We start from the raw sequence: 11,903 nt of genomic DNA, 5'->3' as shown, positions 1-11,903 counted from the left end.
CTTCTTCACTAATTTAGTGCTTTACATGTATTGCAACCAATACTATTCTGCTATTATTGTAAATAAAAAACATTTATTCTATCATGAAACATTTATTTCAATCTCTACACAAGGTAGTACCAGACTTTATATTGTTCAACTGCAAATGAGGAGTCTCCCTAACCCTGCACCCCACCCAGTGTCACTGTACTAGCAATGTCGTCAGCACATGACACACACTCTTGATCAAGACCTTCAGGGCAGTTTCATCCACATTGTAGCTGACACTACTCAGGTGCAGACATGGACAACCAAGGCGTGACTTATGCGGAATTCCATCATGCTAAGGGCTCAAAAAGACAGCAAGTGCAACCTAAGGGCAAGAAAAGTTCCATTTCAGTAACTGAGGAGGAGATAGCCTATACAGAATTGAATCTTCAAAATGCTTCTCAGGACTTTCAAGGGAATGGCAAGAACTCTCCCTGCAAAGGTAAAAAACATTTAATGCAGACAAGTATGTCTGTTTAGGATTTGAAGTTGGGGTGTAGGGGTGTAGGGAAAGAGTAGGAAGTGATCTCACATAGTTTTCATTTGTGAGGACCAGAGCTGGAGGTTGGAATATGGTATTGTAATTGAAAGCATTGGTATATTCTGAGAGAAGATGCCAATGATAGTGATGGGTTTGAGGTGCAGGTTATTGTATGATTCCGTGTGCATTGTGGGTTCTCTTGTTTCTAAATCTCCTAAATGATTGTTTGTAAATGTTTCTAAATGTAAATCTCCTAAATGATCCTTTCTCAGTGTTTGCCTTTCTCTTCCTACTATTCACCTTCATGTCCAGAGAAGCTCATTGCTGGTATCTTGGGAATCCTCTGCCTCGTCTTGATGTCCACTGTGGTAACAATAGCTGTTATTCCCGGTAAGTACGTGTTTGAATGACTAAAAGGGAATATTTCACCGTACTGATCATCAGTTCCTCGACATAGTGTGTAAGACTTTGAATTTATTATCTCATTTTAATGCATTTTTAATGCATGCTCTAAGTGTGGAATGATTATTTAGAGATTATCTAAAGTAGAAATAACAGAATACATTTAGGGAGAATTAAACATATATTTGGATTTAATAGCTCAAAGGCAAGTCACACAAGAGACTTTACGGTGAAATACGCATTAATTCTTGAGACTGCTTAAACCAAATATTGTAAGAGATGGTGAGGTTTGGTTTTTTAAGCTTTTGAATTATTTTCTCTCTCATGTTCATTACCGTATTAAATTTTTCTGGTAAAATAGCACACCCAATTTTAAACTAAGAAATTCAACTTATTATGATTCATTCATTTAATATTATGGGTTTTTTTGAGAATTGCTTTAATGTTCTAGCTACTGAAGGACCAGCGCAGAACAAAACATCCCTGGAAACGACAATCCAGAAAGGTACAACATCCCTTGCAAAATTCTGTTATTAGTTTAGTGGCTATTTTACTCTATCTTCAAGTAGGCAAAGATGATACCAGATTCTTTTGGAAAAGTGAATTCAAAAATTGCTTAATGATCACCATACCTGTTGTTAACAATTGCCCCACATTTTCTCCCTCTATATCATGATAAAACATAAATCATTCCATGAAGATGGTTTTGTTCACTGACTCTCATGACAGGTAGAGATGGACATTTTTGTGGTCGCTTTACTTGGGCACTTAAATTAGGAGATGAAAGCCTAACTCTTCTCTGAGTGTGTGTGTGTTTTCTTTTAACTTTACCAGCTTGTGAGGATAGATGAATATGGTAGGTACACATATGTGTATCCATATACAGTATGTAAATTTTCATTTTGTAATAGTCAAAGCTTTTTGGATAATATCTCATAATCTCTCACCAGCGTGTCTCTGTTGTCATTGTCTGAAAGAGTGGTTTATGTATTCCAACAATTGCTATTACATTAGCACTGAGGGAAAATTATGGAAGGAGAGTTTGACATCCTGTGCTTCTAAGAATTCTAACCTGCTCTACTATGATGATGAAGAGGACAAGGTAAGTTTTCAAATGTTTCCACATTCTATTAAAAGCCTGTCATTAAATGGGGCTCCTGAGTGGCTCAGTGGATTAAGCCTCCGACTTTGGCTCAGGTCATGATCTCAAGTTTTGTGAGTTTGAGTCCCACAGCGGGCTCTGTGCTGACAGCTCAGAGCCTGGAGGCTGCTTCAGATTCTGTGTCTCCTTCTCTCTCGGCTTCTCCCCTGCTCGTGCTCTCTCTCTGTGTCTCAAAAATAAATAAATGTTAAAAAAAGAAAAAGAAAAAGTTTGCAATTAATATTATGCTTGTAGAATTCACCCATAGTTTTATATGTATTTGTAGTTTATTTCTTTTAAAGTGTTTAATATTCCATGGTTTGACTCTCTGACACATTATTTATAGTTTTATACCTTGAATGTACATTTGATAATTTCCAGTTCTTGCTTTTCATAGGAACCTGTGCTTCTAGAAATGCTCTTTTGTCTGAAATTAACTTTACTATTGAATTTTACAACACATCAAGGAAACTAGACATACGATCGTGCACATTGATTACAATAGACTTAGAATCACACAATTCTAAATTATATCATGAGACACAAGTTTAGAGCCTTTATGAGGCCTGCACATTTTCCTTTTATGAAATATCTCTGCTTATTTTGGGGCTGTATGTCAATGGAATCATTCAGGGTGCATTTTTATGTGTGTCTCCCTTCTCTCCCAGGTGCTACTTGTCATCCATCTATATTAACACACTTGTCTACAGTTTGTGAATATTCACTGCTCTCATATGAATATGAGATTTTAAAAACCATTCTCAGAAATTTTGTTCCTTTTTCGTAAGTGGGTATTATGAATAATTATGTTAGGAAAAGTCTTTTCCATGTCTTCCTCCACATATCATATTGACAATCATTTATTGCACATAGCGACATATTATATATTTACGTAAAATAAATGTATGGTTTTCGTAATAAACTAATAATGTGTAAATGTAACATTATTGTATTCATGTATAATTAAACTACACTTCTCTGTAAGCATTAGTAGGAAATTGCACAGTCATAGTTATGTGCATATTTCACTATATTAAATTATCCCTACATTTTTCTATTTTACGGTGTAAAATACATTGTACCAAATAGGCCTTTGATCCGAAACTCAGCAGTCTCAGGAAAATTAATTAAAGGTTCTGATGGTAGAAACACTACCATTTTCCTGGGTTGTAAATCTCAAGGCTATTCTCTTTGGTGAGAATGAGAAGTGCTGGGTTGTGTCTCTTGCCCATTTCTCCAGGACGGTGTCTTCTTTTCACTTCTCAGAAGTCTTTGTCATATTTTAGACCTGAACTCTTTTTTGAACTTTTAAGATGCAAATACCTGCATCTGCATTTTCACTCTCCTATTGGAGTCTTTTAATGATCAGAATTTTTATGTTACCAGGGTCCTACTTAGCGTTTTGTACATTACAATGAGTATTATTGGACCTATTTCAGAAGTTAGCCAAAGTTCATGAATAGAATTTCCTATATTATTTTCCTATATTTACATTTTTCTTTATTTCTTTATTTTTTAACTTTCCATGATGATTTATGATCCAATTAGAATTTATTTTTCGTGATGCTTTATGTCTGAGGCTGTGAGATAAGAGTGAAAGTTGTATATTTCTACATCATTACCTCATTGACGGAGCATCATTTATAGCAAAGTAGGTCTTTTCTTCATCCGTAACTTTATATATATAAAGTTATATATATATATATATATATATATATACACATGTGCTCTAATCTCCTTGATATAAGTAATATAGATATTATATATCTTTACATAGATGATTGTTTAATCATAGACCACAGTCTACACAGTCTATCACAGCCCACAGCAGTTCGAGTAAAATGTAGAGACTTACTTGCCTTTATGGTCCATTACTGTGTCCCATTTATACTACAAGTGGCCTAAATATTTCTCTGCTTACATGGAGAATCACATGCATGTTATAACTTTTCTTCAACTGACACTTTCCTTCAAATATCAACAATTTCAAAAACACAGGAGGTGAAGGAAAGTCCATTAGACCTGGTAAGAATTTTATTCTTACGTTTGTCCTCTCTTTCTTCCTTATGATCCAAAATGCCTTCTTTTACCATGTATTCTCTCTAGCAGTTCTTTCAGAGTGGGTCTGTTGGTCATACATTTTCTTAGTGTTCCTTGATCGGAGAATGTCTTGATTTCTCTTGCATGCCTGTTGATTCTTTTGGTGGGTAGTCCATGGTTTTTTAATAGAATCACCCAGTTAGTGTCTAAAACTTTTCTGTTTATCAAGCATGCCTTTTTTTTCTGTTATTTTGACCAGAGAGAAAAAATATTTTGGAGACTTGGGTGTGTACCTGTTGGTGTCTGTGGTTTGCTAGGCTCTCTGACACCAGTCTATGTGAGGTAGAGGGAGATTCCGGGGCGCTCACCTCCATGTCACTCCTCGGGTCTCCAGGGCTGGGATCTGTCAGCTTTCTCATTAGCTTTCTGAATCTTATGTCGTCTTATGTAAAATGTTCAGGGATTGTAGCTGTATTGGTGGGAGGACTAAGGAAAAGACTATCCACTCTATCTTTCCAGAACAGAAAGTCTAGTCTGGGGTGGCTTTCATTTGAATGGTCCTAAGATTAATAGTGTTGGTCCTATTTGTCTGTACTCACTTGGCGTCTATACATGGTGTTTGGTGACATATCTATTGAAATATTTTGCTAATAGTTTTACCTTTTTTTCATTGTATTTTGAACATTCTTTATGTACACTGGCGGCAAGTCTTTTATTAGACGTATGGCTTGTAAATGTTTGTTCACAAGTTTATGACTGTCTTTTCTCTTCCAAGAGCAGATATTATCTGGATGAACTATACTTCATCAATTTCTTCTTCTATGGATCGTGCTTTTGGTACTCTATCAAATCTCTGGCCAACTGTAGGTCATGCGTTTTTTAGAAAATATTTGAACGTTTTTATGTGTGATCAATTTTGAGCACTTTAATGTAGTATAAAGCATATAATCATTAATCATATTTGATAGTCCATTGTTTCCAGAACATTTGTTGGAAAGACTCTACTTTCTCCACTGAATGACTTTGCATTTTTGTGCAATTGTGCATTTCATATTGTGCGGGTACAAATGTTGCACTTTCTCATCTGTTTAATTAATGGCCTTATGTATTTTTATGTCTGTTTTGTACTTGAAAGATCATCTTTTTTATTTTAAATGTTTATTAATTTATTTTGAGAGAGTGAAAATGGAAGTAGAGGGAGGGGCAGAGAGAGAGAGAGAAAGGCAGAGAATCCCAAGCAGGGTCCATGCTGTCAGCACAGAGCCTGACCTGGGGCTCCATCTCAGGAACCATGAGCAGTAATCAAGAGTCAGGAGCACAAATGACTGATCTACCCAGGTGCCCACAAAATTGTCCTTCTTTAAACTGTGAATTTATTCAAGTTCATTTTCAGAGTTATGCTACCTATTCAGGATCTTTGCATGGATGTTTCCTATTCATTTCTATCTTTCTAAAGGTTTCATTCAATGTTTATTATTTATTTATTTATTTATTTTGTGTGAGAGAGAAAGTGCATGGGAGAGGGACAGAGAGAGAGAGAGACAGAGAGAGAGAGAGAGACAGAGAGAGAGAGAGAGAGAGAGCAAGCAGGGGAGGTGTCGAAGGAGGGAGAGAGTGAGCATCTGAAACCAGATCTACGCCATCAACACAGAGCCCCAGGCAGGGCTAAACCCACAAACTGTGACATCATGACCTGAACCAAAACCAAGATTCGGATGTTAACCAACTGAGCCACCCAGGCGCCCAGACATATTTGTGTGTGTGTGAGTGTGTGTGTGTGTTGCATCCATTGTAATGAGTATAAGGTGATAACTCATCGTGAATTTGATTTGCATTTCTCTGCTCATTAGCAAAATTGAGCATCTTTTCATATGATTTTTCACCATCTGTATATATTCTTTGCAAATTTGTGTATTTCATTTCTTTGCCCAGTTTTTCATTGTCTCTTTTGCTGTTTGCTGTAGTCGTCACTGACTTGTAGATTCCTTGTATATTTTAGATATGATTCCCTTGTTTGATATATGATTTGCAAGTGTTTTTCCCACTCTGTATTGTCTTTGCTGATCATGCCTTTTAATGCACAGAATTGTTTCAGGTTGACATTACCCAGTTGTCTACAATGGACTTTTCCTTTGTGCTCTGTGGTTTTAGTGGCCTAGCCAAGAAATCATTGCCAAGTACAATGCTGTTTAATATCCCCCCTTCTTTCTTTGAGGAACTTTATAGTTTTACATCTTACATTTATGTCTTTAGTTCATTTGGAGTTAATTTTAGTATACAGTGTAAATGTAAACATCCAACTTCATTCTTCTGCATGTGGGTAGTCAGTTTCCAAACACCCTTTGAAAAGGTCCACTGTTTCTCTATTGAATCGTTCTGGCATCCTTATCAAACCTGATTAGACTGATTATACCTGCGTTTGTGTCTGGATATTTTTAAGGGATTGTTTCCATGGGGGATTTAAGATCTGTGTCTTTCTGTTCCTTCATCTTGCTGCTGGTATCCCGTTCCAGTCGGAACTAGTGTGCAGGGCAGGGATATGGATTCTGTCCTAGATAATGTGGCATAAGGCTGATGGAGGTGGAAGACGTGTCACCCATACCTGATTTTCACACTGACTTGAGTCACTTCACAATCTGCTCTCTTCCCTCAAGAGTATTTCTTTGTATTTGACACTGTTCTTTGGTCTTTTCATTATGATGTCATGAGACATGGATTTGTACGTGCTCATTCTGTTAGCAGTTTGCTATGTCTCCGGTGTCTAAAATATTTTAAATGATGTTAGTAAGCTGTTCATTCGTCGTGCCTTAAGATTGTTGTCCTATTTTATTTTCTACCTCTGTTGTACTTCTCATATTCTACTTAGACCTAAGTTGGCTTTCTGGATACGGTTTTGAAAGTCTCTGAATTCTGTAATTTGGTATATAAAATTCTCTTTTTTCTGTCTCATCCTAAGATATGAATAGATTTTGTTACTCCTGCAATTTCATCAGTTCTTTTCTACCGCATCCCAAATTTTCTGCAGAGAAAATTTAGTGAGTTTTCCATTTCAGGTATGTATTTGTTCACTCAGATTCTCTGTGGTTTCTTCATATAGTTTTATTTCTTATTGATATTGCCTACTTGCTAAATTACTGCCATCACATGCTCCTGTAATTATTTCAACTAAGTTTTCTGTATAGTTTACATATCTTTATAAGTAGGACTTTTCAATGGTTTTTTCTAATATGTGCAACAATTACCCCATTAGAAGGTCTATTGACATATGCTTTCCTTTTGTTGGAAGATATTTTCCAATTTCTCTTCACATTTTTTAACTTTTTATGGAGACATTTTTAAAAATACAGTTTATTAAATATGCATTCTCTTTCATTTCTCCTAGATTTACTCTGTTTTTTTGTTGTAAAAACTTTATGGCAGCATCTTCTCTACTGAAGTCTCTTTGCTGATAGTTTTCTTCAATTTTTCCATGTTCTTATTGCTTACGTTTATGACCTTGTGACTTTGAAGCATTGGTGTTAATTACTAGCTTTTGTTTTTGTTTTTGTTTGGTTTTTGTTTGTTTGTTTGTTTGTTTAAGAAAGGATGTGTTCAAACACTGCAGGTCACTATGGCTTCCACGTTCTGCAGTGTGACCTCAGTGCCTGTGTGTGAATGCGGGAGGGGACTGTTCAGACCTTTACTCTCAGTTCCCAAGTCTCCTTGTGCTCTTACTTTCTCCTGGGTTCCTCTTGGTCTCCTCTCCATGTGTGTCTATTTTTTCCATAAGCTAAGAGTGTTAGAGAGAGCCAATGTCAACTCTTCCATTATATTCTCACATCCAGTATCTTTCCATTATATTTATGGGGGTCACAGTGCTTGACACAAACATTGCAACCTCCGACCAGGACAAGAATGGGTTTTCTTCATCATTCCCGAGCGAAATCAGCACATGGAGCTGAAATTCAATGGGTACCCGTCCCCATCCCCAGTGCTGATCAGGTGTCCCCCTGTGGCACCAGCACCCTTGCTCTTTGCAGCTTCTCCCAGTTGTAACATTTCAGTCTTCTTATCACTGAGCCAGGGGTGGGCAGGTGGGGAGACACGGGAGCATCCTAGGCAAGAAGATGACAAATGTGCCTCTGACTTGAATCTCCAGGATTTTTTCCAAAATACGTATTTCATAAGTTATTACCTGTAATCCATTTTCTAAACTCTGAAATTGTTTTCACGGTCAGTTTGTCCTCTTCACTTAGTCCTACTAAGTTAATTTTATACTTTTGTGTCCACTGTGTGACATTATATTATAATTTCAAAGTGTCTACAAAGGAAGAAAGGATGAACTTTTATGTGTTATTACAAAATTCAAATGAGTATAAGAGCTTGTATTTGACTCCCAATAACTTTTATTTTCTCATAGTTTTTGTTGAATTTACTCCGTGCTAGTACATGGATTAGAGGCTCCCAGAGAAGCCCTCATAGTTCATCTGTGCAGCCAAAAGCCTTAACTTTTTCTTCCGAAGTGTAAGTCCCATGACAAATTTTTATTTTATGCCTCACAAGAATTGTACTTAGAAACAAAAAGAGCAATGTGTGAACAATCGGATAAACACAGTAGTTGAAGGTTTTCCAATGAAAAATGGTATGGGAAATCTTGAGATGGAGATACATAAGTAATAGTCAAGATGGATGGTTTATTCATCAAAATACTACAGTACATAGTAAGAGACGTAAGTAATCTTACGGTAAGATTAATGAGATTTAATTCTCTGTATTTCAGGTTGTCAGTATCTTCAGAGGTTGACAAGAATTGTCAATATATCGATTTTCGTACAAAAAAAATTTATTTTGCACCGTGCTCATTAAGAAGACGATATGTTTGTAAGCACCAGGCATTTTAGTTACCTCATTTTGTTATAATGCTGTTTCACCATTGATAAGGAATCCATCACTCATTACTTCAACAGCCATACAATTGTTTTCATTGCATATTAGAAAATAATGTTTTTAGTGTAAGTTTAGATTCAAACAAAACTAAGAGGAAGTTGCAGAGAACCCTCTATTGCCCCTGTCTGCACATGTGCATGGGGTCTTCCATTATCACCATCATTCACTAGAATGTTTCATTTTTTATCAAGGATGAATCCGTATCAATGGATATATATCACCCAAACTCCAACGTGTACCTGAGGCTTCATTCTTTGTGGTATAGAACTGTTTGTCAAATTTAATTATATTAATGTAAAAAATATACACTGAGGTATATATTATTTGTTTCTTAAGCTTTTGCTATTTAGTAACATTAATTATATATATATGTGTATATATATATATATATTACAAATCATAATATTATTGTAAAAATTCTCAACAAAGTGAATAATTCCATTTGTATTTCCAAGTAATTAATTTGTCCTAACTCTTAAAGGACCTCAAATGAGGATTGAACCACCCAGGGTGACGAGGTTATCAGTCAGAAATGAGTCAGGAGACAGAAACAAGGGGACACTTGAAGTAAACATTTATCTACTTATAAGAGAAAGCTTACTAAAAGCAAAGGATACTCGTTAAAGAAAATTACAAAGAATATCCTAGAATTAAAGGACAGATCACTGAAGCCAGATCTACTCTCTGAAGATGGGATTCAGATGTCATTGAAGACGATGTGGCTACACACAGCTTCACGGCTGACAGGCTTACTGGGTTGGCCTGGGACAGATCAGCTCCACACTCCTCGGGCTGAACTTGGTGAGGAGGAATCTCAGGCTGTGACTGGCAAACAGGAAGAGCTCCCTGTCACAGCGTCAGGAGGAAAGACCAGAAGACAGGAAACTGACAGATTGCCTACAAGAACTTGCTGGAGAACGAAAACACGTGACTTCCTGCAAGACTGCAACTGGCAACCAAGCCATGGCGGCCAAAGGAGAGAAAACACCATGAAGCCAGGAAGAAGAGCCCTTTCTGCTGCACTGGCTCTCCATTGTCTTTTACTGACAAAAGTCAACTTCATGTGAGATGACAAGAGAGAAAATGGATAGGATCTTCCACTGTTATCTGAGAACAGGGCACTGAGGGTGGGTTTGGAGCTGAGAGTACTAAGTGAACGGCCCCTTGAGGTTATCATAGAACAACCACAGGGTTGCTGTATAAGAACCATTCAGATCGGCCCACTTCCTCCGATGATGGAACCAAAGTGTACTCTCCAAATCTCTCTTGGTACCACACTATCAAAGGTTAAACTCATTTTGAGGTAGAGATTGCTTTCTAGTTGGATAATAACCGGTGTCTTATTTGTTGTTTTCCTTACATGGGTTCAAATGTTTTGGAAAAGATTTATTTTTTTAATGTTTTCATGCACACACCTCTGTCAGTCTTTGCAACCATGCTAAAAAATACTTTGAGGCAAAAAAATATAATGTTCAATAATAGAGAAAACAAAAAATTAAAATGTACAGAAATCAGTGTCGGTCAAATGTTTAGTTGTTGCCAGAATTCAAGACAAACTTGAGTAATTTGACAATGATTCAGAGATATTTCTACCCTTATTCAATTATTAGAGGGAAAGATTAACCTTGATTATTATTTGCAAACCAAACTTATATTTCACATATATTTATATCTGTGAAGTGAGACATATTCTTTATATTCTCTGTACATAATCCTTATAGTCTTCTAGAAAATTTATATGAATAGTCAAAATGAATTGAATATAGTTGTTAATGGGAACTGTAACTAATTACTAAAGTTGTGTTTCGTAGTACCCAAGTTTGCAATGACATTGAAAATTACACATTAATTATTCATTTACCTGTTTGTGGTTTGGCTATGTTCTAACTGCTCAAGGCTGGACTTGACTCCAGACTACTTGTTATAGCTGATCAAGGCTGGACCTTACTCCGGACTGCATACATGTTCAGCTCAGATCCCTGTATAGATTTCATTCTGAGAAGACCCGGCTGCCTGGTCTATGATTTTATACCAGAGATAACAGCTAGCAGAAATGTGTCTCTTAGTGTCTGATCTCTGAAGTCATGAGGTATCACATTCCCACTCACATTACATTGTGAAAACAAGTGATCACATCCTTACATTATATTGTGAAAACAAGTCACATGGGCCAACTTCTCGTGGTTGTCTGTAGAGTATACTCTTTTCAAAGTCGTCAGAGGGAAGAAATGTAGATTCACTGAAAATAATCTAATCTACCATTATAGCCATAGGAATGTTTCTTTTATTATATTGCTTGATTTAGATAAGTTTGTAAAAGAAAATATGGGTAGTTTCTAAAAGATATGTTTGCAAAAGTAAATGATTGGGAAATGGATTAAAAATTTAGTACTTTCTTAACTTCCCAACTGGGTCTTTTTCTTCTGTGCTGAAAATCCTCATAAAGCAGTTTTCTACAGTGACAGACAAAATGGTATAGGTGCTTTCACCACGGTCTTTGATCAACTTACAAATCAGCTATAAGCATAAAGGTGTAAAGTAAGGACATTGGCAGTGAACGCGGTCACTTCATGAAATTTCTAAGTGCACACTTGTAGTCCTGGGGCTCAGTTATGTAACTGCTCTGGCTCAGTTTCCTCTGCTAGAAATTACGGAAGAAATAGTATCTTATTCATAGTTACTTGAAGAGTATTTGAACAGTACCTCTTGGCCCATGAGTGTTCACTAGATCTGAGTTGTTTTGGCTTAAGGGCTTGATGCTTTTGTGCCATCACCTGTGACATGATGACCTTAATTGTAACAACTTATGTAGGAATAAATAAAAATAAACAATATGATGCCTATAGATCCTTGAAATAAAGCCTAAGTACATTAAGTTCTTCCTGT

The 11,903-nt window shown here is 36.4% G+C and overlaps 1 protein-coding gene across 1 annotated transcript; it reads left to right on the top strand.

The window, feature by feature from the left end:
- Window positions 1–276: 276 nt before the first annotated feature.
- Window positions 277–9,376, top strand: LOC125171025 (NKG2-A/NKG2-B type II integral membrane protein-like). Its single transcript, XM_047868058.1, has 6 exons — window positions 277–469; window positions 821–898; window positions 1,362–1,415; window positions 1,861–2,012; window positions 8,491–8,594; window positions 8,851–9,376. The coding sequence occupies exons 1-6, from the start codon at window positions 283–285 to the stop codon at window positions 8,969–8,971; spliced, it is 696 nt and encodes a 231-aa protein (XP_047724014.1). The 5' UTR covers window positions 277–282; the 3' UTR covers window positions 8,972–9,376.
- Window positions 9,377–11,903: the final 2,527 nt, after the last annotated feature.

This window comes from Prionailurus viverrinus, chromosome B4 (genome assembly GCF_022837055.1).
Source record: "Prionailurus viverrinus isolate Anna chromosome B4, UM_Priviv_1.0, whole genome shotgun sequence".
In the NCBI taxonomy this organism is placed as follows: domain Eukaryota; kingdom Metazoa; phylum Chordata; class Mammalia; order Carnivora; family Felidae; genus Prionailurus; species Prionailurus viverrinus.
The sequence above is the reverse complement of the archived record's forward strand: the minus strand, read 5'-3'. Positions and strand labels throughout refer to the sequence as shown.

Coding starts and splice junctions, on each gene's coding strand:
- LOC125171025 (XM_047868058.1), top strand. CDS start 283: ATGGACAACCAAGGCGTGACTTATGCGGAATTCCATCATGCTAAGGGC. Junction 899..1,361: donor AACAATAGCTGTTATTCCCG/GTAAGTACGTGT, acceptor TTAATGTTCTAG/CTACTGAAGGACCAGCGCAG. Junction 1,416..1,860: donor GGAAACGACAATCCAGAAAG/GTACAACATCCC, acceptor ATCTCTCACCAG/CGTGTCTCTGTTGTCATTGT.